We start from the raw sequence: 17688 nt of genomic DNA on the forward strand, positions 1-17688 counted from the left end.
GAGAAATAGTTTGAGCCTGCGAAGTTTTCTATCAGCACACGTAACCAAGAAAGATTAAAAGTAATGTAAGAGAAATTGTTTATACCCTGGTAATCAAAATGGCGATCGTACTTTTCCGAAATATCACGGTGGAGCCAGTGCTTTTTCTATACATGCTCTGCATTTTTATGTCGTTCCCCCTTGTGCAGCAGCTTGCTTTCCAGAAGATATGCGATGCAGAATATGACGCCGAATCTTGCGGTAACCTCACCACCTCACAGGAAAATTTTGTTCACAAGAAGACCTCGAAGTGGATTTTATATCAGTCTGTGTCTTCGATGCTTCCTTCCATTGCAGCCTCTCTGATCCTCGGTTCCTGGTCAGATCAAGTCGGCCGTAAGACTGTGCTCATTCTACCGTCCATTGGGAGTGTTCTGCTTTACATTAATTACATGCTGAATGTGGGTTTTTTCTCACTGAATGTTGATTACCTACTTATTGGGTCGTGCATCTCGGGTTTCTTTGGCGGATTCGCCACAACACTTCTTGGTGTCTTCTCGTACATATCTGATATAACTGATGAATCCCAGCGTACGACGAGAGTAGCTGTGTTGGAATCCATGATATTCTTGGGAGGTACTGTCGGTAACCTTATTGGGGGAGTGCTTGTAGAGCATGGTGGCTACATGGCGGCCTTTGGTCTGTGCTTAGGCTTGAATGTTCTGATAATAGCTTACGTCGGTCTCATTCTTCCTGAGTCTTACTTTCCTGATTCAAATCAGCAAGAAAGCTGGGCTTTGGTAGCGGTACACAATCACATCAAGGCATCATTCAAAGTCTTAACTAAAAAACGACCTCAACACCGAAGACTAAATTTGCTGGTTATCATGTTTGGAATATTGGTTTTTGTTCTAATAAGTGAGTTACTGATGTTTTTGTTATTATTTATCTGTTAAATGGGCATGACATTGGAATGCTTAGAACAGTGAACTGTATATCAAAATTATAGTCCTGGGCTTGCACAATTGTATAAGTCCATTATGTTCATTCCTCTTAATAGAATTAAATTGATTTCTCCATCCATCCATCCATAGATGTTCTAGCCTTTCAACTTTAATGGTAACATTGAAAGCTCCTGGATGACCAGTGCTCGCTTACCAGTCATTTCGTACCGATGGACCTTTCATGCCCAGACGATTCATACCCAGGCTCAGACGTTTCTTACCCACTTTCAATCAGTTCATACCCAAACCTCTGGTCAATTTCTACCCAACAAATTATGACACAAAATGTTTAAAGCAAACATAAACATTTATTTCATTTATGTTAGTAATCTCAAAAAAGCTAATTTCCAACCACAGAAATCTTTTAGTTATGTTACGAGGATCGAATTATTTTTACTGAATCTGTCACGCAATCCCAGACTTTTCTAGAATTATCTATAATCTGTAATATTCCAGAAACTTCTTTCATGTGACTCAGCAGTTTCCAAAAATAGTACAACTTGTAATACGCTATAAATAGTAATAGAACATTCTAGATAACTAAAGTAAATGTATAAAAGCTGGCTTGTGAGAAGTACAAAAGAGATTTGCCCGAGGGCTTACCCTCGTGGCTTGCTGACTGAAGTTGTGGAAGCTATGATGTGACGAGGCTATGACCTTTTGACCTTGCGATATCCGGAGAGAGGAAAGAGATGAAAAAGACGATAGTCGAGAGAGGAAGAAGATAGAGAATACAGAGTTTACTATGGAGTCCTCCGGAAGAGTTTGTGTACACGGAAAGAATGCGATAAATCAAGAAAGCCCAGCGCTGTGTTCTTCAGTCGGCGGATGTTGGAATTGGAAGTTGATCAAGACGACGAACACTTACACGGCAGGAAGGATTGTAAGCCTGCTTTATGAACTGCTTAACTTAATCTTTAACCTAAGTAAATTAGAAAATGTAAAACTAATTAAATAATAGTTAAAATGGGTAACTGCTTGTTGTTACATTTTTGTTGCGTGCCATATATACATCGTATTCGGGAGTCTATTTTCATATATGCTTTGTTAGCGGACATTTGTTGGTCATTCGTGCACGTAACAGTTATTACTCTTGAAAAATTGTGACCTAGTTGACCCATCCTAGTATATTTTGCCTGCTACCATGCAGCGCCTACTACTAGACGTACCTATTCTACTTAGTAAAACAGCTAATTTCTAAATCATAGTAACGTTGAAAAGTTATCTTACTCTTGAAAAAGCGTGACCTAGTTGCCCTAGCTGACCTATCCTAAAATATTTTGCCCATTATCACAGAGCGCCTTTATGACTAAATGCACTTATTCTACTAAGTAATAAATAAAAATCGTAGTTACCGTAGTAAATGCAAATAATGTCTAAGTTCAGTTTAGTTCAGTTCAGTTCAGTGTGTCGCTGGCCTGTTTATATTGGCACATCCTGTGAGCAGCTGCCACCTATCAGTGACTTCTCCTTCTTGTTGAAGGCTTCCCAAAGTTCAAAGAGCCACCTCTGTACTTCATGATAGGTGAACCTCTGTATTTGCTTAAGCTTGCGCTTGGAGACTAGATGAATTTGTAGCAACACTAGTCTCACTTCTTTGTGCAGTAGGGCCACAAACGTGTAGAGGGGCAGACCGCATCAACCAGCAGCTCTTCTGTTCAGGCTATGATGCCAGCTCTCAATGTCATTGTTTGTTCTGATTGATTGATTTAAACATTTTGTGTCATAATTTCTTGGGTACAAATCGACCAGAGGGTTGGGTACAAACTGATTAAAAATAGGTATGAAATGTCTGAGCCTGGGTACAAATCATCTGGGTACAAAAGATCCCGGGGTACGAAACGACTGAATACCCCTGTGGTCCATTAGTGTCTCATAAAAGGGAGAGTTCCCTCCTCCTGTTACATATTGCTCACATTTTGTATAGAATGTTCCTAACTTCAGCTCCTTTCTTCCAGATTTTGGTGGCTTCAATGACATCTCAGTCTTGTACAGCAAGCACAGCCCAAGGAACTTCACTCCTGAACTGGTTGGTTACTTCTTTGCTGAGGTTTTGTTTATCAAAGGTATTGGTGTCATTTTAGGGATACCACTGATGTCAAAGATTCTCAAATGGTCGGATCTTACCATTGCTATTGTTGGTTCTGTCATATCTATTGGACAAAATATTTTTCTTGGATTTGCCTCTAACAAATGGATGATGTTTGTTGGTTAGTATAACTTTATGGACTAAGTGTGTTATTGTCAAACACCTTGAGGTTACTGGTGAACATGTACATGTATTCACCCCCCCCCCCCCAAGAGTTACTCAGCATCTAATATCTCTTCACATTATCATTCCAAATCACAGATTAAGGTCAGAAGAATACATGAAAAAATGACCAACTAAAGAAGCTTGGATTGTTAAACAGAAACTCATTGTCAACACTTATGAAATGTATAGAGAGAATGTAATGGAGACAAAACATACAGCTGTAAGGTTGTGAAGATTTACATGATTTCTTTGTAGGTGGATTGATTGCCATTGGTGCAGGGATCACACCACCATGCATGAGGTCAATGATATCAAAACAAGTTGAACCTTCAGAGCAAGGTAAGAACTAGTTCATGGTCCGTACAATTTACTATGCTTGTAAACTACCATATGTACCTGTGTATAATACGTGGCCATGTTTAATGCGCATTTTTGTTTTTAACCAAATTTATCACAAAAAAAGTTTTTCACAGCAGAAAAGACAAGTTAAATCTTCATACAGTTATTTATTAAGACAACAAAATAAGAAATTTACTATATCATTAACACCAATATCTTTTGCTACTTAGTTATTATTGAAACCAAACTTTAGGACTTCAGTCGAAGCCTTACTAATTTGATGATTCCACGGCCCAGTAAATATTAAGTGAGAGCAACAATATGTCTGAAAAGTATTGAAGATTTAGTGGCAAATCGTCGTATTTTTGGAATTTTCAACCTAACACTATGCAATTTTCAGGCTGTTAAGTCAAGTAAACAACAATATACCCTCAATGAATTCCATTGCGTGGGCTTTGTACACATAAGAAATTTGCATGTTTTTTCACTTATGACAGCAAATCAAGATCTGCTTTAAATAATGCTTTTGTCCTGAAATATTTCTTGCTCACATTCATCTTACTTCTCATTGAAAGATTCCATGTAACATGAGATCTCTTCACACGGCCAAATTTGCATAATCACTTTGAAATCTGATCCACATACCTGTTTGCACACTTGTGAAATTATTTGGCGATTTTTGTCTTTCCTCTTGATTTTAGAGTAAAAAATTTATATGTACCTTTAATTCTTCTCTGAAAATAAGCTATTTGCTTAAAGCTTTAACAGACCTCTCAACCTCAAAACACCAAAAATCTGGAGACTGATGTCAAAAATCTGGAGATTTCAGTAAAAATCTAGAGATTGGTCGACAGGCAGACAAAACAAGTAAACACAGGTTCTTAAATTAAGAGAAAGTGTTTTTTTTTCTTCCCATAATTTACTTAAAACATGTGTGGACCTTAACAACACAGAAATAAACTTTAAATTTTCATCTTGAAAATGTGTTGTGTCAAAATGTGAGAGACTGGTTATGATGACCTAATTTGGAACGGGTGTTCAACATATGGTCATGGACGACTCACGGTGTTTCCGGCAAACAGACGGATGAAGAACGTAACAGCTTGATTTGTTACGGATTTGCACAGAATTGGCACAAAAAACTCACCTCTAGCAAGCCATAAATGAAATTATACAAAAAATTTATCCTTTCAGCTTGGGCCTCTATTTATCGTGAGATTTGTCTCCTTCATCGTGAGACTGTGAGATTGAACGACAAAATCGTGAGACTCACAACACAATCACGAGACTTGAGCGGTCTGTTTTAAATATTACTCTCTTTGTTGTGTTTTTAACATATGCAAATTAGGACATGCCTTACAAACAATGGAATCCCACGTATAATACACACTGCAATTTTGATGGTTATTTTTATAGAAATAAAGTGCATATTATACACGGGTTAATAAATTACATTAGGTATTCTCAATACACCATTATTTTCTTTATGTCCATTTACTCACTAAGGTAATACATAAACTCGGTGTCACCAGCACTAATGTTAGCATATTGTAACACCAATAGTGTCAGTTGTTAGTGGATGTGACTTTACTGAAACTTTGACAGTATAGTGAAAGTTTGGTCAAGGGTTGTAGAAATGGTTTGTTTGTGATGAACTCCACTCATCAAGTCAAATCTTTATGTCTGTAACCAACTAGAGTTCCTGTGAGGGCTACCACCTCCCACATGATCAGACTAATAGAAAAGCTTTAAGTTCTATATTTTAACACCTAACAAATTTCTGACTGTAGTTGGCAAACTTGGCAAACCCCTTGATTGTAACTTATTGTTTTTCTCTGATTTAGGTACGACATTTGCTCTTGTTGCATCTCTTGAAGTGTTAGAGACACTTCTTGCATCATTAATTTTCAACAGTATTTACAGTGCCACAGTGGACTGGCTACCAGGATTTTGTTATTTTTTGATGTCTGGAATGACTGTTTTTCCCATAATCTTGCTCATGTAAGTAACTAAGTGCTGCTGTACTTGATATTTTTTGTTGTTCAAGATAACAAGGTGAAGCTTTCTTCAGACACTCACTCATTTTGCATGGTTCAAAAACTATCTCTATGACATCTTTAAACTTCTGTGATGATTCTAAGTTTAATCTTGATTGATTTTCATTCGTGAAATTTACTCAAACTCAGAAATTCTTCAAGTTGGAAAAGAACTTCATGAAGCTTTAAGTTGACTTAAATTTTTCCGAGCCACAGTTGAAGTACTGGTAGGCAAATAATATTTGTATTATAATATAATTTTCTATACCCTGTTTTTATTTGACAGATGGTTGTATGTTTTAGAGAGACAAGGCAATCCTTATGCAGTAATGCAATCTCCAGATGTGGATGGCTTCTCAAATGGCGAGGAGGCTTTTGCAAGGTCTTCTATACAGTCAGAGTATGGATCAAGCAAGGATGCAAAAGATGTAATCTAGAGCCACATTTCAGTAAAGTGAACACTGATTTTTTCCTTGTACACAAAAAATAAAAGCCTTTTGGAACAGGTGCTCATGTGACGAACAATTGTTGCACGTTCCTGGAGCTGTATCAATGCAAGAAATGTGAAGAAACTTTTGTAAGACCAGTTTTAACTGGTCTTACAAAAGTTTTTTCAAAAATTAAAATACCTCAAGAAGGTAGTAGTTCTATCTAGAAGTGAGATGTACTTGCCCTCATGTAGAATTCTCCATAATATAAAGTGCTACAAAAATAACTGAGACTCTTGTAATTCTTGGGTGCAGAACGATCTAGGATAAAGAATTTAGCACTTATTCAGTGATGTGGGGGGTGAATAGTGGTGTATATTTACCTAGCTGTTTTCTGGTGAGATAAGTATCCACCACTTTCACCAACACTAAGGTGAATTATTGTTTTAGTATAATTACCACACAGAAACTAAGAAAAATAGGGTTGTTTCCATCAAAATATCAGAAAATGGTCAGAAATGAAATCAATGTTGTGCAATTTTGTCTCTTTGGCTGCTTGGAGGTAAAATGACTGGCTAATCACTTCCCAACAAGCCAATCCGCATGTGCAAAAGCAGTATTTCAATTTAATAAAATATCATTAACATTTTATACAGAGAAAATGTTTTTAAAAGTGGTTCTTTCCATGGTACCTGAACAAAATAATATCAAATTGTTGACTCTTTCATAATTATGCAGCATCATTCATTCTTATGTTCCAGATATTAGATAACTATTACCAAATAATGAAATTAAGTTCAAGAAGGGGAATGATGTATGTCAACTTAGTATACACTTACATTAACAACTATTAAATAATGAAGCTCAGTTTTTGTGTTACAATGTACAAAGTAGTCATGTTTATAAAAAAATTTAAAAGTCAAACAAACAAACAAATAAACTAAAAACACACACACACACAAAGTAAAAGTATTCAGCATATTTGTTTACTGGCAGCTTTTTTATGTTTCCCTCGCAGTCCCCCCAACCGCGTTAATTCATCAAGCAATGCAAATTCTTAGCGTTGACCTTTCTAGGTTAATATGTGGTTTAAAGATATTCTCGCATTTCATATAAAACGTGATTTGTCATTGTCACAATAATAATGGCTAACGATTGATAATCTTGCCATGTTTGGAAAGAATTTAGGTGGTTGTAGATTTTTTTGAGGTGGTTGTAGGTAGTTCCATGTTTTAGTGCTTACGAGTTTTCACTATCATCTCTTAGTTCACCAACTGTAAACAATCCGGTGTTAAGCGCCTCGATGTAAGATTTCTGGAAAGTTTTCAGCGCAATGTTACCACTAACTTCATGAAAGTTTTCGACTTTTCTCCAACCACCATGACGGAGTGCATCAACATCTGCTGGATCTTCTTCCTCTCTCTCCCGCATCTTCTTCTTATGCTTCTATTTCCGCGAGCCATCGTCCAATCCTTTAAATTTTAAACGGCCAGATTTCACTTAATTGTCCTTATTTGTAATTGTCAGCCATTTTGCGAGAAACAGTTTGAGCCTGCAAAGTTTTCTATCAGCAAACGTAACGAAGAGATTAGAATTAATGTAAGAAAAATTGGTTTTACCTTGGTACTCAAATTGGCGATCGTACTCAGTTTCCAAAATATCACGGTGGAGCCAGTGCTTTTTCTTTATATGCCCGGCATTTTTATGTCATTCCCCCTTGTGCAGCAGCGTGCTTTCCAGAAGATATGCAATGCAGAATATGACACCGAATCTTGCAGTAACCTCACCACCTCACAGGAAAATTTTGTTCACAAGAAGACCTCGAAATGGATTTTATATCAGTCTGTGTCTTCGATGCTTCCTTCCATTGCAGTCTCTCTGATCCTCAGTTCCTGGTCAGGTAAAGTCGGCGGTAAGACTGTGCTCATTCTACCGTCCATTGGGAGTGTTCTGCTTTACATTAATTACATGCTGAATGTGGGTTTTTTCTCACTGAATGTTGATTGCCTACTTATTGAGTCGTGCATCTCGGGTTTCTTTGGTGGATTCGCCACAGCATTTCTTGGTGTCTTCTCGTACAAATCTGATATAACTGATGAATCCCAGCATACGACGAGAGTAGCTGTGTTGGAATCCATGATTTTCTCGGGAGGTACTGTCTGTAACCTTATTGGGGGAGTTCTTGTAGAGCATGGTGGCTACATGGCGGCCTTTGGTCTGTGCTTAGGCTTAAATGTTCTGATAATAGCTTACGTCGGTCTCATTCTTCCTGAGTCTTACTTTCCTGATTCAAATCAGCAAGAAAACTGGGCTTTGGTAGCAGTACACAATCACATCAAGGCATCATTCAAAGTCTGAACTAAAGAACGACCTCAACACCGAAGACTAACTTTGCTGGTTATCATGTTTGGAATGTTGGCTTTAGCTCTTATAAGTGAGTTACTGATGTTTTTGTTATTATTTATCAGCAAAATGAGAATGACATTGGAATGCTTAGAACAATAAACTGTATATCAGAATTATAGTCTTGGGTTTGCACAATGGCATAAAACCATGGTAGTTACTAAAACCCTGAACGACCCACAATGACCCACAACATGTTCATTCCTCTAGAATTAATTTGATTTCTCCATCCTTCCATCCATAGATGTTCTAGCCTTTCAACTTTAATGATAACATTGAAAGCTCCTGGAGACCTGTGTTCCATTAGTGTCTTATTGAGGGAGAGTTCCCCCCTCCACTTACATATTGCTCACATATTGTATAAAATGTTCCTAACTTCAGCTCCTTTCTTTCATATTCTGTTGGCTTCAGTGATATCTCAGTCTTGTACAGCAAGCACGTACAGCCCAAGGAACTTCACTCCTGAACTGGTTGGTTACTTCTTTGCTGAAGTTTTGTTTATCAAAGGAATGGGTGTTATTTTAGGGATACCACTGATGACAAAGATTCTCAAATGGTTAGATCTTCAGTACCATTGCTATTGTTGGTTCAGTAATATCCATTGGACAAAATGTTTTTCTTGGATTTGCATCTAGCAAATGAATGATGTTTGTTGGTTAGTATAACTTTATGGACTAAGTGTGTTATTGTCAAACACCTTGAGGTTACTGGTGAACATGTAGGTATTCACCCCTCCTCCCCCCCCCCCCCCCAAGAGTTACTCAGCGTCTAATATCTCTTCACATTATCATTCCAAATCACAGATTAAGGTCAGGAGAATACATGAAAAAGGAGCAACTTCTGAATAGCCGTCCACATCATTTACATGTGTCGGGAGGCTTTGAAGAATGAGGCATAACACAATAGCTGCTATTCTCATTCAATGACATGTAAATGAGTGGCCGGGTATTCTGAAGTTTAGCCGAAAAAATGACCAACTAAAAAAGCTTAGATTGTTAAACAGAAACTCATATTACTTTCATACCATAATAGTTCGTTTGTATATGTTTAGCTGTGATTCCTGTCTTGTTCTCGTTGATGATCCACTTCTTGCGCAACTGTACACACTTGCGTGACAGGTTTTGCGATCGGATTTCATAGTGTAAGGGACGTAGTTCTTGGAGAGGTTTATTGTTGCAACGCTGCTTGTTCACCAAACGCTACTTTCTTTTTCACCGCCACACATCAGCTACCTATTGCCGCTAGGAGCCAGACTAAAGTAGGCCATTTTATTTACTTGATTGTTATAGTTAGCTTCATTATCTTAATTGGCATGATTATCTTTAGCGCTTGTGTAGTTTCGCGATTCTATGCCACGTGCGTCCAGGTTAAGAAGTCCTAAAAGAAGTCCTTAAGAAGTCCCAGGTTAAGAACCTAAATAGGCGTCGGCCTATTTAGGTTCCTTTCTTTGCTTTCTAGTTCGAACCACAACAAATGTCACTGTGACAAGACCTTATCGCTACGCAAAGCTATACATCGAGTCATCGATCCATTATTCTACAAGCCGCTGCTTTTACGCTATTTCAATTAAAGTTTACGTTGTGCGTTACAATAGTCTGGTCTCCAAATTCGTCGCTTACGACCCTCGCTACACATGTGACCTTTCGGGGTTACAACTCATTGTCAGCACTTAATGAAATGTATAGAGAGAATATAATGGAGAGAAAACATACAGCTGTAAGGTTGTGAAGGTTTACATGATTTCTTTGTAGGTGGATTGATTGCCCTTGGTGCAGGGATCACACCACCATGCATGAGGTCAATGATATCAAAACAAGTTGAACCTTCAGAGCAAGGTAAGAACTAGTTCATGGTCCGTACAATGTACTATGCTTGTAAACTACATTAGTTATTCTTAGTGTCACCAGCATTAATGTTAACATATTGTAGTACCATTAGTGAAAGTTTGGTCAAGGGTTGTAAAAATGGCATCTGATGCCCAATATATTCTGTACGATTTCGTTCTTTAGCGTGTGGTTACGATTTCGTTTTTTAATCGTGTGACGCCGTCACAGCCGTCACAACAGAGGGTAGACTGGGCTTGACTCATTCGTCAGACTGTTAAGGATACTCAAACGATTGACTGGGCTTGACTCATTCATCAGACTATTAAGGATACTCAAACGATTAATTTAGCCTAAGTCGAATTTGATCGAATTTGATTTCTTTGTTACGAATTATTTTAGTTACGGATGTGGTTACGTTGTTGTCTATTTTCTATTGGTGTGTAATCAGATATTTTAGCTTCCCCACGCGCGTATAAGAGTTTGACTAATGGTCGTGGGTCGTGGGTACAAGTCGTGGGTCGTGGGTGTGGGTAAAAGTCGTGGGTGTGATTAATACTTAACAATAACAATAATCATTTAAAATATTAGTTATAATAATACATAAATATTATACAACCCTTGTCATTGTATCAGCTCGGTTTAGGGAGCCTAATATTTCATTGATTTCATCCAACAGATTAATTCATTTCACTATAGTTAGTAGAGGGGACCCCTCTTTTAACTATGATTTCACTCAAAACGAAAAGTGAAACCAAAGACAAAGCCATTGTTTGCAGGATGATGTAATCTCTTAAAATGAGGGTCATTCCAAAGAGTTTGAGGAGTTTTGTTCAGGTCAAACACTTGGATCAACACACAAGAAAATAATATTACACTGAAAAGAGAGAAGTGTTAAACTTAAAAGAACAACGTTTTCAGAACATGAAAGAAGCTTCGAGGATCAGAAACATGGCTAATGGCCATGTTCATGAATTAAAATTAAATTGTGCTCTCAGTGCCGGTTAAAATTAAATGAAGTTTCAAAAGTAAAAGTATATCCCTCTGCTGGTTAGGGAAAATAAAGCTTGTGTTGATCAATGACATTCAGACAAAGAGCCGAATGCTTCTTCGTATCGCGTACCATCTACCCCATATCTAAGAAAAAAAATGAAGTGAAACAGCAAACTGTTGCAAGATAAGCTGATATACAGATAGCAACGTTGCAACGTTAGTTGCAGGTCTGGAGATGTTGGCTCCAAGGTTTTTCCAAGGGACAAAAAATATTAAACCTCTGGTATCCAGTGTGCTGTAGAATTGACAACCGGAAATCACAAGCCAATGTTAAATTGGTGATGACAACTGGCATCGGTGACAAGAAATTAAACGAAGAACCAGTTAGTACAATCTTATTTTTTCTTCATCCATTTAACTGGCCAGGTCTTTTTCTAAATCATAAAGTAACTAGATATGAAGAATTATTGAAATAAGTAAATTAATAAAGAAAGAGGTTCTAATAATTTCAATTTTTAAACGATTCATTTCTTATCTGACAAAGACCAGACTCTGCAGAGTTGCGAAATGTGACGTACTCAAGAAACATACGTTTCATTGTTTGTCGAGAAGTATTGCATTACTTCACGGTAGCTAATGACAGTCATGTTTCACATCTTGTTTTGAAACGCTTACAGAACAAATTTTTGGAAAAGAAGAATAACAACGGTTGAAGTCATGTTTCGTGAAAAAAGCCAGTCATTTCGCAATTTCCATGCAGAAAAGGCGATTCAACGTTTACGGCGATATAACCAAATCACATTTAAAACCAGCCAAAGGGCCCTTCATGATCACGAAAAAACCCTTTTCCCCTACAAAAATAACAGTAATTGATTATTAGTAGTGGTACTATTAACATTATTAAATATGAGCTCTTAACCATTAATTGTTATGTAGTACCCACACCCACGACTTTTACCCACACCCACACCCACGACTTTACCCACACCCACACCCACGACTTGTACCCACGACCCATGACTATTAGTCAAACTCGTATAAAAGCCTCGTTAGCGTTCCTTTAGCTAGTGTATGATTGTATTTCACCTTGTCCATTTGCCAATTGCCTATTTGTTCTACTCACTGATTTTGGTTCTGAACCTTTAGTTAAAGCGGTACCGATATGTGAGTAATTTTGCTAGTTTCTTCCTTTGTTTAATTTCTTATTTTGGATGGAAGCACGCTAACGTACAAAGTCATACAATAGTACTTTATTGTTTTTAACCTAAGAGGGTGAATCAAAGAAAGAGACGCTAAGCTAGGAATGCCCATTTTGTTAATCTTGTTATCGATTTTGAAATATCGAGTTATTTTGATGTAGATTATTATGATTTTCGTGAATTCCCATTGATTATTGTTATTTTGATCGCGTTATGGACGGAGGCAGGTTAATTGCTTTAGCTAAGCATTTTTGATCATGAGTTATACAACATTTCAAGTAAATTGATAGGAATTCCTTGCATTGTTATTTCAGTTTACAATCCGGCGTTATCGTCTATCACCCCTCAAAGTTTTGATCTCGTTTGTTGCAAGCGTTACAGACTGGACTTGGACTGGACTTTACTCATTCATCTGAATTGAAAATGGTGAAGCGGCGAAATTGTTCTGGCTTTTTGATTGATTCCTTGCGACAGGAAGTAGAGAACGAAGTACAACAAGAAACTTTTTCATGGAAGATCATTGCAGACATTTCCAAAATTGATCTTCACTTCTTGGATAACGTCTCTGAAGATGTTATAATTTTTGGTTTGCTTTTAAAGTTTGGGATGGCATTTGTTTCTTCTGTGGCGGGTGCTATGGAGTGTCCTTCCTTCCGATTTCCGTCGCCAGGTATTTAAACTGTTGTTCCCCAATGCCCTCCAAGATGACGTGGATCACCTTTTTACCTGCCTCGCCCGGTTATCTCCAGAGAAACGGCCGGTTCCACATGAAGGTGATAAAGTTCACACTTTGTCACCCCCAAGTAGTCGTTGTGCAAGGTTTGGTTACCCTTTAGTCGCTCATAACACGCCTGTGGACGCGGAGTATATAAAGTGACTGGACGGTCTGTTGCAGCTAAGGCCTCCCTAAAGTGTACTCGCTGTGGAATTTTTTATGGGTACTCCAAGTACGGAAATCCACGGATGGGATGGCATTTGTAGAAGGAGAAAGGAGTGCTGTTGAAGTTTCGGATGTGTGTTTTGTCGTTAAGTCTCTTTTAAAATGGCAAATTTCCTTTGCGTAAGTTCTTGTTGAATGTTTCCAGAAATTTTTTTATTTTCCTTTTTGCACGTAGAGCCGTTTAGTATTGTTGAATTGCCAGTCAATAGCCGTTTAAATTTTCGTAAGCATTATCGTGACCCCGCGTGAACCTAAATTCAATCTCGAAATGTACACCCCTGTTCGTTACCATCTAAATGTACAGCCGGTTAACCATTTGTTCGTTACCATGTTTTGAGAACATAAGTCTTTCTCAATAATCTCTTATTTATTATTGTTTTTGTTGATAATTATTGGACACAACTCCTTTTAGTTGACTCTGTTTTTTAATTTGGAAGGTGTCATTCTTGGGTCTCATTTAGTGGCTTTGCAGACGCCTTTAACAAAGTCCATGGACTTAATTCAGGTAAGTGGTACCATTCCAGTATGGGGCCCATGAATATAAATAAAAGCAATTATTTCCAAAAGGTAACTTTTATTTTTCGTCCTGTTGAGTTTTGAGTGTACAGCTACTCTATCCTTTGAGCAGGTCGAGGGATGCAAAGGTAGGTGCATTACGGCTATTGGAACATAGTTTAAATTTTATTTGTATAGCAGGCCCAAAGCGGCCAATTCTTTCCATAATTAAGGTCAAGTGATAAACCAGCTTTGAAATGTAAACTTTCATTGGCCTGTTTTATTTGTGATTTAAATTCTCTCTTAAGTATTTCCTTATTACTTTCGCGCAGTTGCATCGGCCACCCTGATGGCCGCCAAAACTAAAAGTCGCTCATAGTTTTCGTGAAGATAATGAATGTAAAGTACTTGAATTAGCATTATAAAAAGCCTCGCTTGACTGCACTTGTTAAAGAGGAAAACTAGGTCTGCAAATACAAGTTTACTTATTTGTATTTTGAAATATCACTTGTGGTGTTTATCCCAGTTACCACATACAAATCGTGCTATTATTTGTTTATACTACAATCCTCGGGGGGCCAGGTTCAATTCCTGGGCGAATTTGGTGTACTGGTGTACCGTCCTTCAGGCGTTACTTGGCAAAGCCATGGCACTTCAGCTTTGTTAAGTATAGTTGTTTGGCCATTGCACTGACTGTGGCTGAGGATGCCCTTTAAAAAAAGAAAAAAAAGGAAACGGACTAATACTGAAAAGAATATGCATCTAGCAGCCATTTCGGGTCTATAGTTTCGTTTTAGATCCAAAATTCAAGAAGGAAGCTTTTTGTATTTTTATTTTGTAAATCCTTTGTAAAAATTAAGATGTGTTTCTTCTAATCAGGATTAAACGAGAAAAGAGTGGCAAATGCTTTCTGGAATGGAGAGCTGGAAGCTGAATTAAGAGAAAGGAAGGCACTTGACATGTTTTCAATGATGTTTGTTGATGCTGACAGAGAGGCAATCATGGTTCACATTGACAAGCTTAGAGCCAAGGCAAATTATTTACATTCTCCTGAAGACTGCACTGAAGACTGCACTGAAGACTGTAAAGCTAGAGGTGATCAATGGCAATGTAAACTTTTCCCTCTTGCTCATGTAAGTAACTTAGTGTTGGTGTACTTGATGTATTTTGTTGTTCAAGATAACAAGTTGAAGCTTTCTTAATTCACACTCACTCATTTTGCATGGTTCTAAAACTATCTTTGTAACATCTAACCTTCTGTGATGATTCTCAGTTCAATCTTGAGATGTACTCAAACTCAGGAATTCTTCCAAGTTGGAAAAGATCTTTATGAAGCTTTAAGTTGACTTAAGTTTTCCCGAGCCACAGTTGAAATAGGTGAATAACATTTGTGTTGTAATATAATTTTTTATACCTTTATTTTATTTGACAGATGGTTGTATGTTTTGGAGAGACAAAGCAATCCTTGTGCAGTGATACCACCTCCAGATGTGGATGGCTTCTCAAATAATGAGGAAGCTTTTGCAAAGTCTTCTATTCAGCCAGGGTATGGATCAAGCAAGGATGCAAATGATGTAATCTAGAGCCAAATTTCAGTGAAGTAAACGCTGATTTTGTCCTCATACACAGAAAGTAAAAGCCTTTTGGAACACTTGGTCATGTGACGAACAATTGTTGAACATGTTCCTGGAGTTGTGTCAATGCAAGAAATGTGAAGAAAATTTTGTAATACTAGTGGAAACCTTAAGAAGTTAGTAGTTCTATCTAGAAGGGAGACGTACTTGCCCTCATATAGAATTCTCCATAATATAAAGTGTTACAAAAATGACTGAGACTCTTGTAATTCTTAGGTGCAGAATGATGTAGGATAAAGAATTAACAATTATTCAGTGATGTGGGGGGTGAATATTAAATTTATTATTATTATTAAATTTAAATTTATACCGCACAGTTTCTATAACAATATTCAACTGCGCCTTACAATAAATATTAAATCAAAAATAAAATAGAAGTTCAAAATTATAATTCTAAAATTCCATAATAAATAAATAAATAAATAAAATAATTCATCATTAATGCAATTTAATCATAACAACTATAGTAACTAATTAAACGCCCTATAAAATAAAAAAGTTTTAAGTCTAATTTTAAAAATATCTAAACTGGAAATAGATCTTGTGGTAGGAAGCAGATTCCAAAGTCTAGGGGCGGCACAACTAAACGATCTATCTGCCAGGGTCTTCTTGGATATTATTTTCGGGAAAGTTAATAAAGCTGCGGAGTCATCGTTGCACCTTAAATTATACCTAGACGGCGGCAAGACAGATATTAAATGGCACAAGTAATCGGGCGCCATACCCTGCAATACCTTAAATGTAAGAAGAATTATTTTATATTCGATACGATAACAAACAGGCAGCCAATGTAATTTGCGAAGTAGAGGTGTGATGTGGCACGACTTCCGAGCACAATAAACCAAACGAGCACTAGCATTCATAACACGCTGCAGTTTAGACAACTGATATTTCGGTAACCCATACAGAAGGCTGTTACAATAATCAAGTCTACTTGTTATAAATGCATGAACTAGTGTTTCGGTGCGTGGTGGAAACTAGTGTTTCATGAAACTAGTGTTTCATGAACTAGTGTTTCGGTGCGTGGAATAGTGGTGTTTATTTACCTAGCTGTTTCATGGTGAGATAAATATCCACCACTTTCACCAACACTGAGGTTAATAATTGTTTTAGTATAATTACCACACAGAAACTAAGTAAAATATGGTTGTTTCTATCAAAATATCAGAAAATGGGCAGAAATTAAATTGTTGTGCAATTTTGTCTCTTCGGCTGCCTGGAGGAGAATGACTGGCTAATCACTTCCCAACAAGCCAATCCACATGTACAGAAAGCAATTTATAATTTAATAAAATATTAATATTTATAGAGAGAAAATGTATTTAAAAGTGGTTCTTTCCATGGGACCTGAAGAAAATAATATTAAATTGTGGACACTTTCATAATTATACAGCATGACTCATTCTTATATTCTAGATATTAGATAACTGTTTCCAAATGATGAAATTAAGGTAAAGAACAGGAATGTTTTATGTCAAGGCAATCTTAGAACTTAGTGCACACTTTTATCAACAAATATTAAATAATGAAGTTCAATTTGTGTGTTACAATATACTTTGCACACATAGTAGTCATGTTTGGAAAAAGACGTTTAGTAGTGGTACCTTTGTTCAATTATAGGCAATAAGTGTATGATGCTTACTACAAATAAAATTTCCTTACAGTGTGTAACTTGAACTTTTAGTGTTCCTTCTAAACATATTGAGCATCAAAGTTTTTTATTAAAATACTCTGAAAGGCACAGAGGTATAATGCGAGACATGCTGACATCGGTTGTAAGCTCCCACAGCAGTAATGTGTTTCTATAATGTAAGACAACCTTTAGAAGGTTCCCTGTCATGAGTAAAGAACAGCTGTAAGCTACTTGTCAACAATTTAATTCACTCTGACTCCTGTGTAGATGTCCCTTACCAATATTTTTATTGAATAAACGCTGATAGTTTCTAAAGAAACTGTTTGGGGCTGCGTTGGTGGGGATAACGAAATAATTTAGATATATCAACAAAGTTGAAATGGTAAATTGGCCACCGTAGTGATTACAAAAGCTGACGTTTCGAGCATTAACCCTTCGTCGGAGCAAAACGTCAGCTTTTGTAATTGTTACGGTGGCCAATTTACCATTTAAACTTTGATGATATATCCAATATTTTTATTACCTGGC

At 37.1% G+C, this 17688-nt stretch overlaps 2 protein-coding genes and 1 long non-coding RNA gene across 5 annotated transcripts; 2 read left to right on the top strand and 1 right to left on the bottom strand.

Moving 5' to 3' along the window:
- Positions 1-98: 98 nt before the first annotated feature.
- Positions 99-6987, top strand: LOC111331892 (lysosomal proton-coupled steroid conjugate and bile acid symporter SLC46A3). Of its 2 annotated transcripts, XM_022937104.2 has the most exons (5): positions 99-897; positions 2942-3193; positions 3493-3576; positions 5421-5577; positions 5899-6987. In XM_022937104.2, the coding sequence occupies exons 1-5, from the start codon at positions 99-101 to the stop codon at positions 6047-6049; spliced, it is 1443 nt and encodes a 480-aa protein (XP_022792839.1). In that variant the 3' UTR covers positions 6050-6987. The 2 variants fall into 2 exon arrangements, with proteins under 2 accessions (XP_022792839.1, XP_088581871.1); XM_088725745.1 differs by lacking the exons at positions 5421-5577; positions 5899-6987 and adding an exon at positions 3807-5380.
- Positions 6647-9608, bottom strand: LOC148729681 (uncharacterized). Of its 2 annotated transcripts, XR_015988940.1 has the most exons (3): positions 9468-9608; positions 7660-9074; positions 6647-7512 (listed from the first exon to the last, which is right to left on the bottom strand). It is a non-coding gene; the product is annotated as an uncharacterized LOC148729681 (long non-coding RNA). The 2 variants fall into 2 exon arrangements; XR_015988939.1 differs by having other exon boundaries at positions 6647-9074.
- Positions 9609-10194: 586 nt separating this feature from the next.
- Positions 10195-17193, top strand: LOC148729682 (uncharacterized). The gene is made up of 5 exons (XM_088725753.1): positions 10195-10278; positions 12773-13518; positions 13836-13903; positions 14773-15026; positions 15326-17193. The coding sequence occupies exons 2-5, from the start codon at positions 13427-13429 to the stop codon at positions 15401-15403; spliced, it is 492 nt and encodes a 163-aa protein (XP_088581879.1). The 5' UTR covers positions 10195-10278; positions 12773-13426; the 3' UTR covers positions 15404-17193.
- Positions 17194-17688: the final 495 nt, after the last annotated feature.

Source organism: Stylophora pistillata, chromosome 6 (assembly GCF_964205215.1).
Source record: "Stylophora pistillata chromosome 6, jaStyPist1.2, whole genome shotgun sequence".
Classification (NCBI taxonomy): domain Eukaryota; kingdom Metazoa; phylum Cnidaria; class Anthozoa; order Scleractinia; family Pocilloporidae; genus Stylophora; species Stylophora pistillata.